Raw genomic sequence first — 23,581 nt, forward strand, 5'->3', positions numbered from 1 at the left:
TTTCGCACTACGCAGGAGTCTGTATATTTTATGTAGCTTTAAGAACATTTGTTATGAACAATTAACATTGGAAAACAGCGAAAGAGAAAGGCGAAAATTTATTTTTTTTTTCATTTCCTAAAGATGTTAAAATACAGAAAGCATGGGTCAGAAGATGCTACCGAAAAAATAAATGGACTTGTACTAACAAACAGATATATAGTAAACATTTTAAACCCGAAGATTTTAGAAGATGAAGATGAATTTTTAGCAAAAAAGTTCAAGGCAAAGTACCCCATTTTGGGAAAAGTATACTCATGAAACCAAAAAAGCTATTAACTTTCATAGCTGTACAAGATGCCCTTTTATACAAAATTTATCCTATGGTGGTCTAATAGAACCCTCATCAGAAGAATGGAAGCAACAAGTATTTAAAATGGACAAATATTTTCAAAAGTTTCATAAACAATCTTTTATTGGGAAAAATGAAGTTGAAAAAAACTGCCGATTATATATCAAGTAAATTAGAGGACATCCCTAAAGATCTGGTAAAACATTTCAGTCGNACTACGCAGGAGTCTGTATATTTTATGTAGCTTTAAGAACATTTGTTATGAACAATTAACATTGTTTACGAAACACATTTTCGCAAATTTCAAGTAAAAAAATATGCATTTAATAAATAAAAATTTTGTATCTTAAATCCGCCCTTTGTAATTCGTGATGACCATAGAAAATATAGTACTAACGACTATATTTTCTATGGTGATGACAATATTGAGTCCCCACTCTCATTCATATCCTGTTCGTCCCACACACAGTATACTAATTAGTATACTGTGGACTAGAGCAACGTTTATAAAGGTTGCCTGGTAACTGCTGGGCGGGAAAAACGTGAGGGGGAAGCAACACGTCACTCTGTGTGCCACGCCACATCACATCATAGACCCCACTACAGATTACAGCGCAAGTTAAGTTTATACCGTTTGCGTATTCTACCTATAAAGTTTTTAGAAAGTGATAGTGGTTTAATTATAGCATATATATATATATANCGCCACATCACATCATAGACCGCACTACAGATGCAAGTGCGCAAGTTAAGTTTATACTGTTTGCGTATTCTACCTATAAAGTTTTTAGAAAGTGATAGTGGTTTAATTATAGCATATATATTTTTATTTTTTATTTCGAAGTGTGTTTTCCTGTTGAAGCTTCCCTTTTCGTTGTTAATAATTAAAATTAGTAGATAATATTGTGTATTATATACACTTGTAAATAGAAGTTTAAACTTACTGCTTTAAAGCTCGTTTGATACCTATTCAAGGTAAGTTTTGAACTTTTTTAAATTATAAATAAGTAGTGCAATCGTTGTTAAAATTCATTTTTATTAATGTAGATGCCTGGAGGAATAGTATGCAGTGTAAGTAGGTATGTACTAGTAAAAATAATTCGAAAACAGCGAAAGAGAAAGGTGAAAATTTATTTTTTTTTTCATTTCCTAAAGATGTTAAAATACAGAAACAATGGGTCAGAAGATGGTACCGAAAAGATAAATGGACTTGTACTAACAAACAGATATGTAGTAAACATTTTAAACCCGAAGATTTTGAAGATGAAGATGAATTTTTAGCAAAAAAGTTCAAGGCAAAGTACCCCACTTTGGGAAAGTATACTCATTAAACCAAAAAAGCTATTAACTTTCATAGCTATACAAGATGCCCTTTTATACAAAATTTATCCTATGGTGGTCTAATAGAACCCTAATCAGAAGAATGGAAGCAACAAGTATTTAAAATGGACAAATATTTTCAAAAGTTTCATAAACAATCTTTTATTGGGAAAAATGAAGTTGTGAAAAAAACTGCCGATTATATATCAAGTAAATTAGAGGACATCCCTAAAGATCTGGTAAAATATTTCAGTCGGCAGAGAATATTTGTCAGAATAAAATATCTATATGTAAAACAAGAAGAAGAAAAACAAAAAAACGTTTAATAAACGTTATTAAACTAATGATTTCTTTCTTGTACAGTCCTAATGTTATGAAATGAAATAAAATAAACAATATACAGTCAAAATTAAAAATTAGTATTCTGTTTATTCAAAAAAATTATGGATTTTAGTTTAAGCTGATGCTCACTTCAATAGTTATTATAATGTGCCCATCAGGCTAAAACTAAAATTATTTATATATGAACTTCCTTTCAGAAATATCTACAATAGATTATCCAAAAAGATAGTTAAGTGTTAAACTGTACAGGTAAATCCCTGCTTGGTAACTTATTTATATTGCGAGGATGAAAGGTATTTATTAAGATATGTGTATAAAAGTTTACCTGGTTTATTTATTTTAAATTTACATAAATTAACCAGTTCCTGCAATGAAATATAGCTTTCCCTAAATTAAATTATGTTATAAACTCAAACCCTTACAAAAGTAATATTGTGTTACCATAAAATTATTATTACATCTGGATTTTTAAATGAGCTAATGGGCTTCACAATACTACATTCAAAATGTGGCACGCAGGCTGACGTCATACCCGCGCTTTTATTGCTCGCCTCTCATTGGTCTAAAGTTACCAGGCAACCTGTCTCTCTGTAAAGTCATTACAGGCCACATACTTCTATCTTTAGATAGATAGAAGTATGTGTTACAGGCTGTGGAAAACATAGCCCTCCGCACCGCCACCGACGCGCCCTGGTACGTAAGAAACACTGACATATTACGAGACTTATAATACACAAACGCTACACAGACAATAAGACAAAACGCGGAGAAACGATTTGACGTAGCCGCTAGACATGACAATCCCCTCCTCAGGCAAGCCGTTGACTACGTACCCGACGTGACCGACAAACACAAAAGACCTAGACACCAACTTTTTGACCCTGGGTGACCACCCCAATGACCCCCCCCCTGCCCGCTAACCTTTTCTGTTTCAGAGACAGCCAGGATCAAGAAACGAAGACAACGACACACACACACACACACACACACACCCCCCCTACCCTCCTTAACCCTCCCCTCCCGCGCTAGCCTAAGGGCCACCTTAGCAAAGCGCATCCCAGGCTGCATAGCCGCACTACCCTACCCAACCATACCACACATAAACATGACACTACCCCCGGGGTTTACACAGACGAGCCGGCGAAGCAAGAAGAGCGCCAGAAGAAAGGGCCCTAGCCGGCGGGGCCCAGCCAGGACAAAAGGAGGTCCCACAAAGCGCCTACACCGGCCGCATTTGCGGTCGGGGTAGACGACGGATGGGGCCCACCTACGAAGGCTGTCCAGGCCTACACGAGATGAGGCAGGATAAAGAGGGATAATCCCCCTTGATCCCAAATCATTGAGGCCAATTTCTAGCCATGGAATAATGTGGTGGACAGGGTAGACTTCCTTCCAATGTATATCTAGTTCATTGGCTGCATTTTGAAATAGGAACATTTTACACATTTCTGATTACTATGTTCTCAACAGTTACTTTTTACTTTGGTAAAATAAAATTGCCTCTCTGTAATATTTATTGATGGATTTCGCTAGCTGAGCTATGTGTTGTCAAAATAGAACCTGAATTAATATAACAAATAAAATTATTACATAAATTATTTTAAATAGTACTGTATGAATCCTATTTGTAACATGCATAAAAGCAGTGATAGTGCTAGTTTATAAATTCTCCTCTTGGGCTTTCAATCACTTAGTTGTGTAGTGTCGCCTAGCAAAAACCATTTTCGGTAATGATTATGATGTTTAGTTGAAATGGATAATACTTGGCACTCAGAATGGGTACTAGATGGACCTATTGATCAGGAAAATGCGTCCACTTGCTTTAAAAAAACTATTACATGCTATAGATATGAAGGCAACGCTGTGGACAGTCCTAGCATGTCCAAAGATGACTCCCTGGAAAGTTGTACAGGAGAACATGCCGAGAAAGGTGATGCTAACATAGCAAAACCTACATTTAAAAGCATATTGCAGGCCAAAAAAAGATTACAAGCCTTTTCAGTCACTAAGCAGTTGAAAAGAAATTCTAAAGATGAAAAGACTGAAGATTTAGACAAGTCTGACAAAATGTTACCAAAAAAGTCAAAGAAAGGTTAGTGTTTTGTAGTTTAGATGATGTGACAAACAAATGAAGGCGAAAATGTCAGTATTTTATCAAATATATTAAAATTTCAAATACTAACATTATCTGTAAGTCATTGGTCTCCTATAGATGCTGTAGACTGGGCATGGTGTTATGCAGTGCGTCATGGGAGTATGTTTGATGTGGAAATGTATTACATAGTTTGACGGCTTTTAACACAAACTAGATGTGGCATCCATTCATTGTACTTTATTTATACATTTCGATACCAAAGGTACTCACTCGATACACTATGTCGCATCCATGTGTGTATAGGAGACGGACGACTAAGACAGTTTGTATATTAAACAGATATATTAAACAAATTTACTTTTTTTAAAAATTATGTTTAAACTGCTTATTATAATTATTAAATAATAGAGTATGTCTAATATTTTTTGCTAATAGCATTGTATCCATTGGATAAGGCACAAGCTGTGGTTCAGGAAATTGAGGAAATAAAGCAGAAGGAAGCACAAGAGGCTCAACAAGAGAAGAAAAAAATTGACGCTATTATGGCAGTAGCTTATAAAACTTTGGCTTTAAAAGAAGCCCTTCGAGTAAGGTCCAGATCTCCATCTTCAGGTAAAAAAAATATTTATTTGACTGTCAAGTTTGTAGATTTTCATAAAAGCATGAAAATTGGATATGGATTTTCCTAAAAAGTAATTGTCACTTAATAATAAGTGAAAGAAGGTTTGTGTCAAGTATACGAAAATCTATATATACTATCTAGTGAGATAGTGTAATTATTACATAAGCACTTTATTATTTCTTTCTATTTAGAACGGGAGCAACAATTCAAAAAGAGAGAAATAAAGAGCCGTAATTACAGACGTTCCGATTCATTCAAGCGGCGGTCTGTATCTCCAGATAATTACTCCAGAAAAGCTGGGAAACTGGTGTATCCAAGAAATTGGACGGAATATAAAGAGAATGGCATGACATTTGTTAAAGACGAGGAATTGAAATCTAAAATTTTTCCTAAAATAAAACTTAACGCTCACGAATTGATAGCAAAGGTTTTAACATTCGACGGCCCGTCCCCTCTCATAGAGTCTTTTAAAAGTCTTACTTCAGAAGAGAAAATTGAAAACATACCGATGTCCTTTTTGCGGTATTTGTTTTAGATAGCAACCTATTAGCATTATTTTTTAATTAGCTATTTTTAGGATTACAAGAAGTAAACCGACGCTTACATATAGTGTAAATAGCAGGAAGAACAGAGACAGCTTCGTGACCAGAAAACAGCTGTTTCATGTAATACCCAGAGACCGTAGAAATGCCATAGAAAAATTAATCAATTCCGCATCGTCAAGGTACTTATAAAAACCAACAAAATATTAATTTTTAACGTACACACTCGCACATTCTTTTGAAAATTTGATGGGTCTAAAAACTATACTCTAAATAATCACTAACAAAAATTAAAACAAATTCAAACAATAATAGTCATTTCTTTGTATTATTAATATTCTTTTGCATCCATAGTAATATAAGAAGTGGACAAAATTCAGTCTTTTTTTTACGTTATTATAAAACTACTACGTTAACTCAATCAATATCAAAAAAATTTTTCCTAAGAAATCGAACAAAATAAGATTTTATAAGATGTTGATAAAAATGGTTGAAATTATTTGGATTAGCTTATAATAAAATAAAATTGCGAGACTTTATAATGGAATATACAGGGTGATTCATTAACAATGGGAAAATCAAAAGCTTAAGATACTACACGTGAAATGGTGACCATTGGCGCAAACATGCCTTATCCGATAGTTGATAGTTTCGGAAATGCAGGGTGTTGAAAGTTAAAATTTTAAATCGTTTTTTGAAAATATGTAGGTTAGGAACTTGAAAATATGTGAAACTATATTTTTTAAGCTATAAACAAGATGCGTGTTGCAATTTCAGCGTTGCTCATAGAGGGTGCCACTTATGACCAATTTTACCGAAAATTTAGTTAATAACTTTTTACCCTGTATGTCTAACATGAAATTTGATTCAAAACCTGAAAGCGTAATCATTTTTCCAGTAATTATGTATTCTTGTTTCATTTTGGTATCTCGATCCGTTTTCGAGAAAAATCGATTTAACGAACACTGTGTTTTGATAACGTGAAAAATTAAAAGCGAAACAAACCAAGTGTTTCTTCATGTTATTACAACAATTAACAATAAAACAAATGAAATACGTAATAATGATTTAAAGTAATTGTTTGAAGAATCCACCGTTGACACTGATACAGTTTACACGTTTTCTGGGAGATCTTCGAGTTTCAAACAACATAGGTATTGGGATTGCCTCTGACTTCGTTCGCAGCAATTTGTATTCTTTGCCACAACTCTTCACGCGCACCAATAGATTCTTTGTAAACTGTATAACTTTAGCATCATTTTTAGACCAGTGAGAGACAGCAACAGATTCTCAATGGAATATATGAGAGTCGAGTACTTTTAAAAATGAATATTTTGGAGTAACAAAATATGGCACAATATCATTTTACTATCATTCTTAAATGTCGGAGCAATTTGATGGCTTTTTAGCAAGAATTCTTGTCGAAAAAGGCACAAGCATAAAAATTTTAATTGGTAGCATAAATTAGCAATAATATGCACACTTAAAAATAAAATTATGAAAAATCTTCTGCTCATGTGTGTCTTATTACATTGTGATTTTTCTTTGACAGGTCTCAGTTTCAGAGTAGGACTTTAACAAGTCGTCTTTGGTACAGCAAATCATGGAAAAGATCGGCAGATGCAGAATGTAAAATATTAGAAAATTCTGTAGGACTGTCATTCCTTCAAACTTATTCTGATGAAGAAGAAGAAAACGATTTTGAGGAAATTGTGAACTTTAGCAACACAAAAGAAAATGAGGCAATTCCAGAACTCGAAGCACCAATAAAAGAAGCAACTTTAAACCATCACAGCGGGGAAACGGAATTCTCTGCTGCCAATTCGGATAACACCAGGAGGGAATTGGAGGAGAGGGACACTCTAACACCCGAGGAGAAGCCTGGTGTACTGGAAAACAAGCAAAAGGAAGAAATATTGGAAGAAGTTAAAGTTCACCAAAAAGAAGAAGAGCAGAGAAAAAAACGCAAAAAAGAAAGGTCTGAGGAAAATAAAAAATGTTTGAAAGAAAAAGGGGAAACTGTTGAAAAGACTGTAAGACACAGCGACAATGTAAAATCGGAAGAGACGAAAAAGATGCAGAAGGAGAATATTCTGGAAGAGATAAAAAAGAAAGAAAAGGATGAGCTGAGCGAAACTAGAAAGGCTATCAAGGAACTAGAAGAGGAATTAGAGAGGAGAAAGGCAATCAGAATAGAGGAAGAGAAGGTGACGAAGAAAAAGAAGAAAAGGAAATCAAAAAGGAAAGGGACAAGTTCAGAATTTGAGGAAGAAGAGAAACCAGTTAAGAAAAAGAGAAAAAGAGTAAACCCAAAGAAAAACAAACACAGCACGGAGAGTGATGTAAGCAGTTCCGAATATGATAAAACTAAAAAATTCAAGAGGAAAAGTAAACGTAGGAAGCACAAGATTACAAAGAAGAAAAATAAAGCAAAGAAAATGAAACCACCCACAAAGGAAGACACGATAAAGAAGACAGAAGAGAACGAAGGTAGCGATAGTGATGAGAGAAAAAAGAAAAAATCCGAAATTGAAGTCGATTGCGAGATGGCTAGCGCAGGGACCGGGAAAACCAAGAAGAAAATAAGGGGTAAGAGCAACGAAAATTTAAACCTTGAAGAGTCACAGGTTAAAAAGAAAAAACCTCCGAGGCAAGACGATGAGGACAGTAAGATGAAAACAGGTAGTTGCGATTTTCTTGAAGAGATTCAGCTACTTGATGATTTGGGAAGATCCGAAGAAATAGGAACAGACAGGAGGGGCAGTACTAAACCGAGATGGAATAGTAGAGAACATACGGATAAGCATGAAGGGGACAGCGATGTGTGGAGCGATAGAAGACAGAAAGATTCAAGGAATTCTAGGAACAACAGCGAAACTTCCACAAAATCCTACGATTGCTTGAAGAAACAGAGAGATGTGGAAACGAACGATGACAGGAAACGTCCCGAGAAACCGAAAGACAAGTATAGGTACGAGGAAGAACAACTATACTACAAAATGGAAACGGAGCAGGAGAGAAAATCAACCAAACAATTAGCAAAAAATGATAAGTGCGAGGCCGGCGACAAAGCCGCTAGCAAAAACAGAAGAAGTAGTGAAGATGTAGAGAAGAAAATCGTGCCCAGAGAAAGGGAGGAATCTAGAGATAGACGACACGGCACGAAGTCCGAGACGCAGCAGGAAAGTAAACGCAAATTAGGATCCCTTTCTACAAGAAATGAACCGGACTGGAAAAATTTGAAAAATAAACGAACTCGGTACAGACATAAGGACTATGACAAATCGGTGGAGATTTTCCCTAACGAATTCGAGGGTTTTCCGCTCGAGGAGGATCTGTACTTTCCTAAAGAAACAAATAAAGACAGCGGGAGATCCAAGGATGGCGGTAAGTGCGAAATTGGCACCCCCGACACCGAGGAGTACCGGGAGAATTGGGAAAAAGACTCTTATCCGATTTGGGAAAGTGATGAGGATGCGCCGATAAAAGCGAGAGAGAAATTGAACAGTTCTTGGGAGAGCGACGAGGAAATCTTCGAGAGAGGTCATCAAATTACGGAGAAGTCTCGCCCTTTGGGTGACACCCTCACCCTCGACCTGGAAATACCACTGAACATCAAACCGTTCAAGAGGAGGGAGGTTATCGATCCCGACGCAGAACTGCGGTTGCTAAAGAGGCAAAGTTTGTCACTTAGCGAGGAACGGAGGAGACTGGAGATCGAGAAACTGAGGGTGAAGGAATTGGAACTTGAGGTTGTAAAGGAAGTGAAGGGCAAGGTGAGGGCGGATAAGAAACCCAAGCGAAGGCGAAGTAAGGACAAAGAAACCGAAGAAAGAGAAAGTATGGACAAGAAAAGAGACGCAGTCATAAATGATTGCCTCGAAAATGAAGCGGTGGCACGCAAAAAGGGAAGATGGGATAAAAGGAATTCTTCGCCCAAGATGCCCATCCCAAATCTGGAGTTAATCCATAAGATAAAGAAAGAAGTAATAGATGACGAGGACAGTTCCACAAACGTTTCTAGTTCCACTTCGATTAATAACTCTGCAATTTTAGAAAACGAATACGAAGAGTTTATGAAGGCATTGACTTCTTCTCCAAAAAAACCTCAGATCAAAAATAAAACGAAGAAGGAGGAATACATCTCTGACACGCCCCGTTGCTTAACTCCATTGTCCGGATGTGTCAAGACGTGTGCTACCGCGACACCTGCAGATATTGAGAGTTCCGTTAAAGCGCAAGTCACAAAGAATGTTTCAGACGAGGTGGGTGAGCATGTGCCCATCATCCCCACACAACACGCGCCACAAATCGTGACTATTCTGCCTAAAGATATCCCTTTAATCCCTATGCCCTTGCCCAAGGAGATCAAACCTGTGCCGGTTCCCTCGCCCCAGATAGAAATCGACAAAATTCCGAAACCGTTGATTAACCTCAGTTTGTCCGCCAACATAACATTGGATATCGCTCCGAAATTCACTACGCCGCCTGTGGCCTCCCCCGCTACTGCCGCAAATGCCCTTCAGGCATTGGCAACACACTCACCGATTGTACAAACACTCGGGAAAATCGCTTCGGAGAAAGACTCTGCCTCTCCTTCGGCGGATACTAGTTTGGATAGTTTTAAGGAGCAAGTCAACGAAAAAAGTGAGGTGGAAAAATCGACAAGTAAACCATTCGTGTTCACCAGCATGGTACTGCCCAGCAAGCGACTTCTGAACAATTCTAACCTTAACTTGGGCGATTCGGATGATGACGAGAAGCTCGTGAAGCCATTGAAAAAACTCGAGGATATTATGGAGGAGAGCAAAAGCGATGGCACTAAGATGTCTTCTGATAAAGATAAAATGGATACGGAAGCGGAGAAGGCCGAAGTAGATACGGATAAAGGCAAAGAGGCCGCTAAGGATACCAGGAAACACGAGAAGAAAGAGCAGGCTCGTTCTAGGACCCCTCAAGACAAAGAGGGTAGAAGGAAAAGAAGTCCTGACAGGCACGTGAGGAGAGACGGGTCCCCTAGGAGGTTTTCACGTGGTAAACGGGAAATTTCACCTAGAAGAAGAAGCAGGGACTCGCCTAGGCGTAGAGGTCACTCTCCTAAGAGGCATTCACCAAGGAGGAGGTCTCCATTGAAACGGAGGTCTCCAGGTAAGTGTCAGCCAGTGTTGCAATATTTTCAAGGCAATAGATCTTATATTCAGTACCTTGTTAATTTATTAATTTTTTGTACTATTGTGTAAATACAAGCTTTCCAGTATCTCTAATAGTTCCTCAGATTTTTGTACTTCCAGCGAAATTTAGTCCATTCCGTATACGTTGAGTGGGGTTCTTATTTATACAGACTTTCTTTGATCATTAGAAACAAATATCAATCGTTGATTTTTTTCAAATTCCGTCATAAAAACTACATTTTTTTAAAGCTTTTTTGAGTAATTTTCGTACCCCGCTGCCGGAGAAGCTAGTATAACCTCAAATAATGGCGTGCTTTTGTCGCATAAATACAATTTTAATTCTGACCATCTTTAAATATCAATTAATTAATCTAAGTAAGTAACCTAAAAGCGCTAGATGCTAGAAAATGAATATTTAGGATGTATATTTTTTAAAAATTATATTTTTTGTATTTGTAGGCAAAAGGAGGCACTCTCCCAGAAGCCCTTCTCCTAAAACTAGAAGACGAAGCAGCATCTCCCCCAGACAAAAATCTTCGCCTAGAAGAAGCCCTTCGCCAAAATTCAGACCGAGCTCTCCCAAGAAGGCTAAATCGAAATCACCCGAGAGACACTCTTTCAAGTCTCTGTCAGAACGATCGGTCACAAAATCGAATAAACCCAAATCTCCAGTCACATCACCTTTGGAAGGCTTAAAACGCAGTGTCGCAGACTCCACTATATCGGACGATCTGCTACCTCAACCCAGTATGAACATTGAAGAATTCACCCATTCACCCGTCACGCAGTTCTACGATAGAACACTAAAAACTTTGGAGTCTCCCAAGAGGGAATCGTTGGACGTGCGAATCGACCAGGTCCTGGGATTGGCAAACGAGCAACCACAGCCCATCCCCACCACTTACTCTAACTACAATTATAATCAGTTCGCTCAATTCAACAAAGTGGCGGAACCTAAGAGCAATCTGGTATCCATTCAGCAAACTTTCGGTAAAATCACCACGCAGCAATCGAAGAGTAACTTTGTGCAAGTGGGGAATATGGTGCAGATCTTGCCTACGGAAGATATGACGATGATTCAGGCAGACAAGACGTCCTCTTGTCACATATCTACCATACATTCCGACCTCCCGCCAGTCCCGAAGCCTGTGGTTAAGAATGAAAAATCTCAAATTGTTCAGGTGAGGTTGAAATCAGCATCTTTGTGTATTGTATTTCCTTGTAAAATGTGAAATATCATTTATCAAAACAATGACAGTCGATCGAACAGGACTGGTCATTTTTTTATGCAGGCTCTCTGTTTGTTTTCTCAAATTCCTTCATGAAAATAGATTTTTTTTAATACTTTTTTTTTTTGGTAATTTTCATACTCGGCCGCTAGTTAGGCTAGCTAGCCTCAAATAAGAGCGCACTTCATTGTTATCGAATAACAATAATTAATCATTCTTTTAACACTCGGAAATTATCTTAATATTTGGTCTTTCGTCCGCATTGACATAAGAAAAATTTGGTGACTTTAAAGTAACACGTCGCTGTCATTTGTTTAATGAAAATTTATCAAATTTTTCCATTTTCAGTTTTTTTTAAGTCTCGATACCTTGAGACCTAGCAGTCTAAGCACAAAAATGGTAAATAAATATTTTGCTCACTTAGGCGTACATTACCTGACTGCTCTATTCGTATACGTGAATATTGTATTGCTTATTTTTTTGTAATTTCTGAAGGAAAGATAGTTACAACATCTGCAGTAACAAATGGAATGGAGAAATTAGTGTACCAAGGAAATATGAAGCAGATACAAAATATCAATAAGCTCCAATATCTCGCAATTTGATAAAAGCTAGCAACCTAACCTAACCTCAAATAACCACGTATGCTAATCACGAGCAGATATCCAATTGGAAACTACCGCAATTGAAATAAATTAGGTGATCTAGATTATTCTCTGTTCAAACTGCCAATGTTAATAAAATGGACCCTTTGTGAGAAAATTTTAGCACAAAATTACCCAGTTCTCAGTCTGATTTCTTTAGCCAGAAATACAGAGGTGTCTCGTTTTACAAATTGTTATATTTTTTTAATCTGTCTGTTTTTAAGTATTATACCACCCTGTATGTATAAATATTTTTGGCGTTAACACTTCTTTCATAGTGGTAGGATCGACGGAATATTGTCTTGACAGGTCATCATTTGGCGACTGTCGCTTTCGCATTGCCACGAATGATAGGCCTGGTATGATTGTATGATTTTTTAGACTGGTCCATTCTTTTCAGAAAAATATGGTTTTTTTTATTGGGAAAAAAAAACCGATACAATTATTTTATGATACCAAATTTTAGAAGCAAACCATTGGTTATTTTCAACACGTCTATAAACTTTATAAAAAAGCTAAATAAAATGTTGCATCAAGGATGCCATCAAATCAAAAGTAGTTGATGGGAGTAATAGGAAAAGGTAGTGGAAAGGCTTTGCTGTATGCAAAAAAGTCATTATAAAGAAAAAATATGCAAATAAAATTCGTTTCAATAAAAAATTACAGTGGGCTTTGCCAAATATATCTTGTCATTTGCTTATTCCACTGTTTAAATATTCAAGCAAAAATACTTTTCCCTTGAAAGGTTGGTAATATGCTGCAAATCGTGCCGGCCGATCTACCGCTCGAGCCCCCTCTCCCCGCTGAGCCCAAATCGGAGGTTGAGGAGCAGACTGCGCCTGCCTCCAGCCCCCCCCTTGTTTTTTATGAGAAACAATCGGCCGAATCTACCATGAGACTGAAGGTAGCCGAGCGCAGAGAAGAGAGAGAGAAGAGGAGACAGGAGAGGGAGAAGCGACGGAAAGAGAAAGAGAAGAGGAGAAAGGAGAAGGAGAAACAGAGGCAGCTGAGACTGAAACAGAGGACAGAGAATATGATTAAGGTAAGTTAGATCCTAATGCGGTTATTCGTTGACCATAGTAATATTTGACAAAGCGGTCCGTCTACAATCATTGATTGTAGGGCCGTGTTGGGCAATTTTTCTAAGATTTTCCCTTGGAGTTTTGCCAGATAAAATTTGCATAAATCATTTTTTGTGAAATGTTACTTAGAAAATAGTCGAGGCTGAATAAATCAAAGTTACTGAAAAGGTCGCCTTTTTGGTATATTACAGTTCTTTTCTTTTTTTGCTACGTTCCCAATAAAAAAAAAAAAATTACTCGATGCTACCTGCAGCAATTTGGTAAAATTTTTGCAGCAGACCAGAGGGAGTTTCCTCGTCAAATTAATCTATTATGTATTAGTCGGTATTCTTCAGAAGAAAGTGCTTTTGAACTTTTCTTTTGCTTATTTTGTTTTACATTGTGTACATTTCTTGCAATTTTTCAGGCAATTTATCAAATGTGAAGGTACAAGATCCATAGAATATAATGTAGGTTTTAGGGTACAAGGATTAAATTGGAGTCCTCTTCTATTCCGTATATTCATAAATGACCTTGCGACTAGCAGATTTTAAAGTATTTACTTATGTAGCTTCACGAGAGGATTGTTCACTTCTACGGTATATCTTAGATCAATCCGTTTCACAGTCTATGCTGATATTTAAAGTTCCATGGTTTTTCGCGTCCTTATAACGGCACCTATATATATATGTTGAACTTCAGATTTCCGCGGATATTATATGTGTTGTCAAGATGTTTCCGGGTTCATCTCCGCGTATGGTTTTCTTGATTCTGGATAGAATCGTGTTCTGGACGACGTTTCGGCAAGATCACACTTGCCATTTTCAAGTCTTCTTTGTTCTACTTCGTGTAATACGTTGTGAACTGGTTAGTTCCAGTTCACAACGTATTACACGAAGTAGAACAAAGAAGACTTGAAAATGGCAAGTGTGATCTTGCCGAAACGTCGTCCAGAACACGATTCTATCCAGAATCAAGAAAACCATACGCGGAGAGGAACCCGGAAACATCTTGACAACATATATATATATACAGGGTGTTAATGAATAGGTGTTACAAACGGATATGGTATGTAAAAAATCCAAAAATAAGTGCAGTTTACATAATAAACATATGTCCTAAAGCGGCTCATTTTCGAGATACAGGGCGTTGAAATTTAAAAATAATAAACTATTTTTTCCTGTAGCTCCGGTATTAGTTAATATTTCTTTATCAAACTCAACAGACAGATTTACTAGCTTAAAGGATGCATAAATATGGCAGAAACCATTTATCGGCTTCTTCCAGTGGCGTGCGATAGGTGTCGTTTCACCTTTTATCCCCCCTAAATTGTGCGGCACTGTACAAATATTAGTTTTTTGTATGTTTTTGAATTTGCTAGTATTTTTTACGTAAATAATGTATACTTGTTAGACTTCCATAAAATGAGTAATTATCAAGTTATTAACATTTAAATTACTGAGGTCACCTTATGCTCCAAAAACCAAAAATTTTTAAAAAGTGACATGTTGAGTAAATTTTTCACGAAATTGTTTAGTAAATGCATACATGTGTCACTTTTTCTTTTTGAGATACAAAACATTCAAGGTTTCTGTATTCCTCAAGCAAGTTTAAAATGTTTGCCGTTGACATTACTTGTATTTTAATGTCAAATTATTTTCGATTGTGAAACGAGGCAGTTTTTAATTATTATTGTTATTTTAGTGTAAAGTTTAGTTTGTAAGTTTTAATTATTAGATAGATATCTTTATCCATTCGTTTAAAACATTCATACATCATGAATGAATATACTTCTGCTGATTATGCAAACATGATATTAATAACATACCATATCCGTTTGTAACACCTATTCATTAACACCCTGTATATACATAGCCGCCAGTTACAGGCTTATGTTACACTTCCTTGGCCTTAGCTAGAAATCTGACCTGCCCTTATCGTTCTCAAACTAGGCTCTGTCTGTCTTTACAAAAGCTTTGCCACTTAATAGTCCAGGCATTATAGAGAAATGCTTGCAGAAATTATTACCTGGACAAAAAAAATATGACCGTATAGAAAATTAAATTTTAAATTGAGTTTCTTGTTCTTTAAACTCGATCCAAAATGGCATTACTTTTCGAGATATATCGAAAAAACCGTTAAAAATCTTCTCTTTTCTCTTCTTCTATAACTCGTTTACATTTACTTTCCCATATTTGCTATTTACTGCAAGCATAGCCCGCGACAAGCCAAAAAAGTATATTTTTGAAAAATTTTAAAATATTAATTACATATTTTTCGAGATATATCGATTTTTTGAAAAAAAGGCGCTTTCGAAAATTGGCTAGATCTTCTCAGCGGATAGCACTACAGTAACGATTTTCGGTTTATTATCTTCGTAAAGAGTTATATTATCATGCTGTTAAAAAATGTTGACGATTTTATTAATTTTAAGGATAAAAAAAATGACTGAAAAAGTTGCACTTTTCAAATAACTATTTCAATTTTTATTTTATGAAAATGACTTTTAAAGAAAGAAACTGCTGACATTTTTTCACGAATTTAAAAAAAATGTTTTCGTACGACCTTCTGGAGCCGATATAATTTTTTTATTTAAAAAAAATTTTGAGGACACAATTAACATTTTACAGCGATGCGCTTGATGGAGGTTAATATTGAATACTTATATTTTCAAAAAAATAAAAAAATAGGATATTGATTTTTAGTATTAGTATATTTCTGGACCGGAGGGAGAAGTAGGGGGAAGCGGCGCGCGGTCGCTCTGAAAACTGATGATATCTCGGCTTCTGGACCACGTACAAAAATTCTTTTGTACTTAATCTGGGGTAGCCAAACACGAATATTATAGTCATTTTCGCCTTAGAAGCAAAATAGTCCCGTAAATGTTTTTTGTACGTGGTTCAGATCAAAGATTTAGCAAGTTTGAGCCATTTAGACCGCACATCATCAGTTTTCAGAGCGAGCGCGCGCCGCTTCAAGATATCCTACTATTTTTTTTTGAAAATATAAGTATTCAATATTAATTGCGTCCTCAAAATTTTTTTTAAATAAAAAAATTATTTCGGTTCCAGAAGGTCGTAGAAAAAATTTTTTTTTCAAATTTGTGAAAAAATATCAACAGTTTCTTTCTTTAAAATTCATTTTCATAAAATAAAAATTGAAATAGTTATTTGAAAAAAACACCTAAAAAAAGTGCAACTTTTTCAGTCATTTTTTGATCCTTAAAATTAATGAAATCGTGATGGCGTAAGTTTAGGTGTCTTGGAAGCTACTCCCTAGGCAGGGCCCTAAACTACCCTTAAACTTTAAATAGCACCCTATGTTGAGTGAGAAGAAGAAGAAGAAGAAGGCCCCCCTTGAAAAGAAAATTGACATGTGTCAGAGTTTTAATCGGGACACCCTGTATATTCGAACACCTACTTATATTATGTGCAATTGTTTTAACAGTATAACAGAGTACATATTGCGATATCCTTGCGGACTCCATAACACTTTATATTAAATTGTTTGTGAAATCTTTACTTTAGATAATCTAATTACAAAAAATTAATTATATTCTAATTGAAACACATTGCATATTGTATAAAGAGGCAGTTTATTCTTAATTTTCCAAGTTTTCCACAATAAGAAAATTAATTTTTGTCTTGATTAGTGATTTCTTAATTTGTCTGTTTTTCTTTTTGTCAGGGTGTATAGTCAGATCCTAATATATGTAATTTATAATTTTTATTCTCTGATGTTATTTGTGGTGTGTATGTACAATATGGATCTGTGTCTTTATGTAGTTATTATTTCTCAGTACCGTGTACTTGAAAATATAATTCGCCTATTTAGTTTACTTATCCAATGGTGCGTTTTTTGGTTTAGAGAGCCCTTGAACTGGAAGCGGAAGGTCTGGAAGAGGAACGTGATGAGAGTATCGTAAATGAAGCTCCAACTCAGTGGCCGCCTCTGCCGGCGCTTGTCTCTTCCCTTCCTTATAAGGAGGCGGGCAAGGGTATTCTGGTGAGGGCGAGTGTCAAGGGTGACTTGTCGCGAGTGGAGAGAAGGAAGGTGGTGCAATTCGCCGACGGGGTGAGACCCGGGGAGGGGACGTCCCCCTCGGGAGGAGAGGAGCTGTCATCGCCGCCACCCAGGAAGAAGCTGCCCAAAGAAAAGCGCTACAAGAAGACAAAATTGCAGAAGAAGAACCAAAAGAAGAAGGTCAAGGTGAGGATGATGTATTTTAGATTGTCGCCTTTTTAATGTGTCTTTGTATTTGTATACGTAGCGTTTGAAAACTATTGGGCCAGGGGAATGATCCGCGTGCCACTAAACCGGTGTATTCCACTCTTATTCCACATATTTCTACTTATTCCCATTTGTACGTATTTATTCCCATTCATTCCAAATTTTTTCAACAATTTTGCAATTCCATAATGTATTTCAAGTTTCTTAGAAAGTTATCATCAGAGTATCAAAAATGCTGCTTAGATCGTACCATTGAGTATACCGCTTCTAAAATGTTGGGTGTGTTGTAAAAAAACTATGCAAGCCGTAACTCCGCTATTTTGGGTCTGCTTTTCAAACATAAATGGCCCAAAAATATTTCTACAAATATTTTGTGGTCCTATGAGATTTTCAAGAATTAGTTTTTATAAAAAACGACCACTACAAACGCCTTCATAATTTTGTTTTTTGTTAGTAGTGGAGTCATGATAGATGTTGACTTCGCGAAAATTACGGGAAGAGAGAACTTTTTATTTTTCGCTCTGTAAAGTTGTCAGAAACAACATATAAAAAGTTACCAACTGTAGAGTGTACGCTAAATTATTTATTTAACAAATTAGTTGCAAAATGTATAAAAAAATACAATTTTCTAAAAAAAAAATAACTGCACCAGAACAGAAAATTTTACATAAAAAATGTTAATAAAGTTTTTTTCTAAAATGCGAATTGAGGGCTGTAGAATTTTTTTTCTAACGTACGAAAAATGAGACGGGCGGCCCCCAAGTATAGCTCTCGAAGAGCGCGCGGCCCCGAGCTAGCTTCACTAAATTTGTTATAACTTTTAATCTAATTGATCAAATCTACCTCACAAAAATTTAAATAAAAGAAGAGTCATCTGGCTATCAGAATTGTATGTCTTTAAACTAGAGGAAAAAAGATAGTACATATACAAAGTTACGTCATTCTATAATTTTGTACAATAATAATAAAATAGCTGTCATTCTTTTAATTTTTAAAATAAATATCTGTAACTTTCAAAGATTTCTCTTCAAATGACGATAGAAACAGCGAGCGATACGGAAAAAATCTTAAAAATTTAATTTGAAATATATTGAGCCCAACATATTCAATAATTTTAAAAAATCACAAATTTTACTTTTTAGGCCATACTTTATAGATCAAAAACTATAGTTGCAAATGTGATATTTATACTTTATGAGGGCACTTTTTAAAGCTTAAAATCTCTACTTTAAGATGGTGCATTTTATTTTTCTTAAAAAATTTAAATAATTCTTGAAAAAACAAAAAATAAAAATATTTTATGAAAAATCCGTGAAATTTATTGTTAAATAAGTTTAATAATGTACAAAAAATTTTTTTTTTGTTTAATAAACCATCAAAGAATTAAGCTAAGACCTTAAAAAAAGTAAATCCAGCAAAAAATATTTTTTTTTTATTTATAGTAATAAGTGGAAAATTGTTATAACAGCAAAAAAATAACGTTTTTTGATTAATTGATTTAATATTAATTTTTATAAAGTTTATTCTGTATCTGCAATTGTGAATATAAGTTCGAAACCTGATCGGTGAGTATAGCACGCACATGGTATATACTACTACATAGAAATATACAGGGTGTTTTTGAATGGAATAGCATAAATGATACCAGTGAATCTACATTTCAAAAGAACACGATCTGCAAAAAATCGCCTTAGTAAAATGTTCACCCCTGAAGAGATATGGGCCATCAAAGTTTCCAAAAAAATTATGAAAATTGGCTGTAATTTGAAAACCGAACGAGGTACAAATAACAAATTTTTTACAGGTTGTTTACTAATACATATACGAGTTTTCAACTATTTTTCGAAAATTTTAACCCCTCGAAAGGGGTTGAAATAACCACCCCTCAAGCCATTTTTTGCCATAACTTTTATATTTCGTAAAAACTCGATATCCAAAAATACACATTAGATAAACTGGTTCTTTTAGAAACTTTTACCTCGCTAGCAATTTTCCTTTAAAACTTTTCGTTTATTAATAAAAAAATAAAATGTTTCACCATTTAATTGTGACAACTGGCATGACAGCAGCACACTTAGTTTTTCTTTGATTGATTGCAATCATTATACGGGGTGAGGTGAATGGTCTTTAGCAATTTATAATTTTCATTTTTCGAACCTCTATATTACAAATATGAGCGAGGATTGGATCAGCCATTTTGAATTTTCATTTTTTGACATCATATTCTTGTTTAGCGATGTCAAAAACCCCTATATTACAAATATAAGCGAGTTTGATTTAAAATCGATAATTGTTAAATAAATTGTTTAAAATAGTCGTCCATATTGGATCAGTCATTTTGAATTTTCATTTTCCGACATCATATTCCTGTTCAGCGACATCGAAAACCCCTGTATTGTCATTTTGAAAGAATTCGATTTAAAATTCATTGAATTATTTTAAATGTTCTTAAAAAAACTATTTATTATTGTTTAAACAATTATTAAAAAACAATTTAGCGTACAAAAATAAGTTTATAACTTTTTCCTAATACTTATCTCCAAGTAATTTCAAAAGGTTTTAGGAAAATCCATGCTTCCCATAATTATTTCGAAATATGTAACGCGTAATTTTAAGCTATCTTGACTCCACTATGGTCGGAACGAAGACACTGTACGTGATATAAAATTATTATTATGAGTATGAAAATAAAGAATCTATTTTGTTCCTTTTGTAAATATTACAAAAGAATTTTTATATTTATGTGAAGGCATTTTATATTACTGTTATAGAAAATTACTCCTCGGTATCAGTAAAATCAATATCTGTTTTATTTATAGTTACAATGCTTATCTTACATTGAACAGTACCCAGAACCAGATAATTTTGTGATATCGTTAATCTCTTTTTCTCAAAATAAACAAAACATGAATCAACATATTATATTTCAGGAGATGATAAAGTTTAGGAAATAGCAGAACTGTAATTAATTAAAAGAATTACTAGCTGCCAACTCCATAGGCATTTATTTTTCTGTATGCAAAAGTTTCGTATTCTCCATGGTACAAAAAAAAATATATTAATAATGTACGCATATATATATATATATANTTCATGGGAAGAGAATTTTCAACCGAATTTGTTAAATTTGATTGTATTTTTTCAACAGTCCGGATAGTTGCCAGTGTCACTGAAATTTCTAAATTTAGAATTTTGGAATCTAACCTTTTTTGAAAATTTAAAACAGAACTGCCAGCTCTCCCATCTGAAATTTCGAAATGACTAGACATTTTTCTGGTATTGTTTTGTATATGTGTGGGAACCAATCCAAATTTTCTACATTTTAATAAAAAAATTCTTCTATTTTTCATTGAAGCTAATTTTGTATTATTCTTCACCCATAATTTCAAGTTCTTAGTGGTTTGCTGTCCAAATTGTCTTGTAATATCCTGGTAAAACCCCATTCCTATCAATTGAAATGATACGGTTAATCTTGACGATTAAGTTAGAGACCAACAAATATATATATTGGGGATGTCGTCAATTGGTGGTTATATATATATATGGTGACCCAGAAATAAGTGACAATTTTAACCACATTTTTTTTCAAAAACTTCACCCCTGTACAGCATAAATTGAAACGCTTAGTTGATTCACAACAAAAATATGCAGAAATGTTTCGGTTATTATTGAAGAATAATTTATCTTTTTATTAATGCAATACACGGCCAACTAGGACGCGTTTTTTTGATATCAAAACGGCTAATTTGTATTAGCGATTTTTTTTCCAAAAAACAGATTACATATTCTCATTCAGCATCCCTTAAAATGTATTACCACCAAGTTTCATCAAATTCGATACGTCTTCAGGCGAGCACTCCATGATGTCCTAGTTGGCCATAATAAAAACAACAGTATCACAGTTAGACAGTTTTTGTTACTCTACATTCTAAAAAAAAAAAATTGAATTTGGCCAAAAAATAAAAAAGTTACAGGTTTGCACCACATTTAAGCGCAACATCATGGAGTGCTCGCATGAAGAATTTGATGAAACTTGGTGATAAGACGTTTTAAGGGGTCCTGAATGAGAACACGTAATCTGTTTTTTGGAAAAAAAATTGCTAATACCAATTATTATAAACTAGTTAAAATGGTTAATAGTAATCACCAAAAAGAAATCAACAATGTTATTGTTCTCCATTATTGTCGAGGTGTAATTGTACAGTGTTGAAAATTTTCTTCTACTCTTACTAGGATATCTTAGTTATTGCGATTATTCAGGCGGCATTCTTTATTCCTTCTCGCAGTTGTTCCAAATTATTTCCAGTTGTTTCAAGTGACCCTAAGGGCACACGTATTGAAATCCATTTATTGAGCGGGCCATACAATTGTATCATTTCGTGCAATCCACCATCCAAGATCTCGTATAATTCTGGCATTTTCGCTAGGAGCACCGTCGTCTAACCGATCTGGTATAATATAAGGGCCGTTCGTTTAGTATTTTGGTCCACAATTTACTCAAAATTTTCGCAATACCTAGTTACAACAATGCTGTCGATGATAATCTTGAGGCAGATGGCAAAACTGCTTTTTCTTTATAAATACACCATTATGCTGTAGTTTACTAGGGCTAGTTTCAGGATTATTCCTGACTTTCTCCAAGGATACATCTTCGGTAAGGTTCCAATTCACCGTTAAGAGATCTGTGATCCCAAAGTTCCTGAATGACACATCCCTGCATGCCTTGTGTCTATCGTACAACGTACGTTTTTCATTTTTCATGGTTGTCGAATCTGAAATGCTTCTAGGGAATTTTTTTTAACCCGTAATACTGGATAACCATGTTAAGGTGTTGAAAAAATTATTACATAAAAAGTTGTTGCTTTTGACGAGTTAAATATACAGGGTGTCTCGCATAAGAACCGACACAGGGCAGGTGCATGTAGGGTGTCAAAATATTGTAATTTAACCAAACTTACCTATACAGGGTGTTCCTAAATAAGCGTCGTAACGGAAAACTGTAAATTCGTCTTGAAAAAGGAAACATTTTTTTCCTCTTCCATTTTTCTCACCGGGCTTTCGTTTTCGAGATACACGGTGTCAAAACTTTAATTTTTTTTTTAGTTTTTCGCCAATATTTTAGGAATCGTTTGAACTACAGGACTGAGCTTTTGTACACACATTACCACTATTAATAGCTACTTTTTCGCATCCTTCTCGAATTCATTGGACGTGCCAGTGGTGGAGATTTTAAGGTATCGTAAGGGTTTTTCCCCCCCTAAATTTTACGCCACTGGAAAAATTGACTTTTGACAGCAAATTCTAAAGCGCCAATGAATTTTACACAATAAGAGTTCTCTTGGTTCATTGCTCTAAAGTCAACCGTTTTCAAGAAAAATGACTTTTTATGAACAAAAGCAAACATTTTGCTAACGTTTCGAAAATCTTTTGTAATTCAAAAAATAGGTAGTAATAATTAACAATTTTAACGAAATTTAACAACAGATAGGATTTTAACTTTTTTTTATCAATTTGGCGAGTAAAATTTACAGAAACTGTTCAAAATTACGTCCGTTGGCTTGAATGCACGCATTACATCTTCTAATCATGTTTCTTTCTGCCGCTGCGGCTTCACCTCTATCGGTCAACTTTTCGATAGTATTGACATGGATTTCATAAACGATGCATTTCGTTCTCCGGATGTTCTGTTCAGTTACTTGCACTTGCAAAATGTTCAAAATGCAAAATGCAAAATGTAAAAAATTTTCGAAACGTTAGCAAAATGTTTGCTTTTGTTCATAAAAAGTCATTTTTCTTGAAAACGGTTGACTTTAGAGCAATGAACCAAGAGAACTCTTATTGTGTAAAATTCATTGGCGCTTTAGAATTTGCTGTCAAAAGTCAATTTTTCCAGTGGCGTAAAATTTAGGGGGGGAAAAACCCTTACGATACCTTAAAATCTCCACCACTGGCACGTCCAATGAATTCGAGAAGGGTGCGAAAAAGTAGCTATTA

At 35.0% G+C, this 23,581-nt stretch overlaps 1 protein-coding gene across 1 annotated transcript in view; it reads left to right on the top strand.

Moving 5' to 3' along the window:
- Window positions 1-3,523: 3,523 nt before the first annotated feature.
- Window positions 3,524-23,581, top strand: part of LOC108904213 (titin-like) — a 28,123-nt gene continuing 8,065 nt past the window's right edge. The window contains exons 1-8 of the mRNA XM_018706675.1: window positions 3,524-4,085; window positions 4,524-4,700; window positions 4,902-5,232; window positions 5,288-5,434; window positions 6,805-10,400; window positions 10,883-11,604; window positions 13,042-13,338; window positions 17,225-17,566. Of these exons, the coding sequence (XP_018562191.1) occupies window positions 3,746-4,085; window positions 4,524-4,700; window positions 4,902-5,232; window positions 5,288-5,434; window positions 6,805-10,400; window positions 10,883-11,604; window positions 13,042-13,338; window positions 17,225-17,566 (5,952 nt within the window). The 5' untranslated portion in view covers window positions 3,524-3,745. The remainder of the gene's footprint in view (window positions 4,086-4,523; window positions 4,701-4,901; window positions 5,233-5,287; window positions 5,435-6,804; window positions 10,401-10,882; window positions 11,605-13,041; window positions 13,339-17,224; window positions 17,567-23,581) is intronic.

Source organism: Anoplophora glabripennis, unplaced genomic scaffold (genome assembly GCF_000390285.2).
Source record: "Anoplophora glabripennis isolate ALB-LARVAE unplaced genomic scaffold, Agla_2.0 scaffold259, whole genome shotgun sequence".
Classification (NCBI taxonomy): Eukaryota; Metazoa; Arthropoda; class Insecta; order Coleoptera; family Cerambycidae; genus Anoplophora; species Anoplophora glabripennis.